Source organism: Calidris pugnax, unplaced genomic scaffold, assembly GCF_001431845.1.
Source record: "Calidris pugnax isolate Ruff unplaced genomic scaffold, ASM143184v1 scaffold207, whole genome shotgun sequence".
NCBI classification, from domain to species: domain Eukaryota; kingdom Metazoa; phylum Chordata; class Aves; order Charadriiformes; family Scolopacidae; genus Calidris; species Calidris pugnax.
The window spans coordinates 797583-798597 of NW_015090931.1; the positions used below are offsets into that span (position 1 = coordinate 797583).

Below are 1015 nucleotides of genomic sequence, written 5' to 3' on the forward strand. Positions count from 1 at the left end.
GGGAGAGGGAGGTGGCCGAGCCGGAGTGAACTGAGGCGCTCAGCTGCCAACACTCACACACCGCCTGCCGCCGCAGCCGCGCCGGTCTCGGACTCCGGGCGAGCGGGGAAGGAGGGGAGGCGAGGAGAAGCCGGAGGCGGGAGAGGAGGCGAGAAGATCGGTGGCAGGGGGAAGGAAGTCAGAGAGGAGGGAAGCGCGGAGACTGGGAGAAGGAGCCCTCCTCCCCGCGGAGTAGGCGACTTCCCATGTAGCTGGGGACAGAGGGAGAAGCTGGCGCTCGGGAACTGTGCGAGAAGCTTTCCAAGCAAGTTACTTAATCCCTGAAGAGCGGCGGGAGGAGGGGACAGCACTAATCACCGATCATAACCATTATTCCCAGCCCCTCATCATTTAACCCCCGGGCGGTTCAATGCACTACTCCAAGCTCTTCCTAGTTTCCTCCTCGGGGTAACTTCGGAGGACGCGCCGCCGGTGCCGCCCGGAGGTGAGGAGAAGAGCCTCGGAAGAAAGAAGGAGAAGTTTGCGGTTTTTTGGGTGGTTTTTTTGTTTGTTGGTTTGTTTTTTGGGTTAATGCAACCAGGCTTCTGGCAGTAGAAAGAAATTCAGGATTTCTGTTTAACTACTTCATTTCAATATTGTACTGCCACTTCTCAAGAACAAGACAAATCCATTCTGTCCATACACTCAAGTGTTTCATTTTTTTTTTTTTTTTTTGGTGGGGGTTGTGTGCGGAGGAGGAGAAGATGGGCTGGAAGCGCCGCTGCTGCTGGGGAGGCGGAGGCGGCGGGGACCTTCTCTGCCGGCTCACCCTGGTGCTGGGGTTCCTGCTGCCCGCCTGCAGGACGCGCCTCTACACCAACCACTGGGCTGTGCGGATAACTGGGGGGCTCACGGAGGCCAACCGGATAGCGAGCAAGTACGGATACGTCAATATAGGACAGGTAACCAACCCTCCTTACAACTACTTCCGAGCGGGCCGCCGGGCAGGGTCCGCTGCCGCCGCCGGGGCAAGGCG

The 1015-nt window shown here is 58.6% G+C and overlaps 1 protein-coding gene across 2 annotated transcripts in view; it reads left to right on the forward strand.

The window, feature by feature from the left end:
- Nucleotides 1-725: 725 nt before the first annotated feature.
- Nucleotides 726-1015, forward strand: part of PCSK5 (proprotein convertase subtilisin/kexin type 5) — a 303186-nt gene continuing 302896 nt past the window's right edge. For both annotated transcript variants that reach the window (XM_014951658.1, XM_014951659.1), the window contains exon 1: nt 726-941. In XM_014951658.1, coding sequence (XP_014807144.1) covers nt 744-941 — 198 coding nt within the window. In that variant the 5' untranslated portion in view covers nt 726-743. The remainder of the gene's footprint in view (nt 942-1015) is intronic.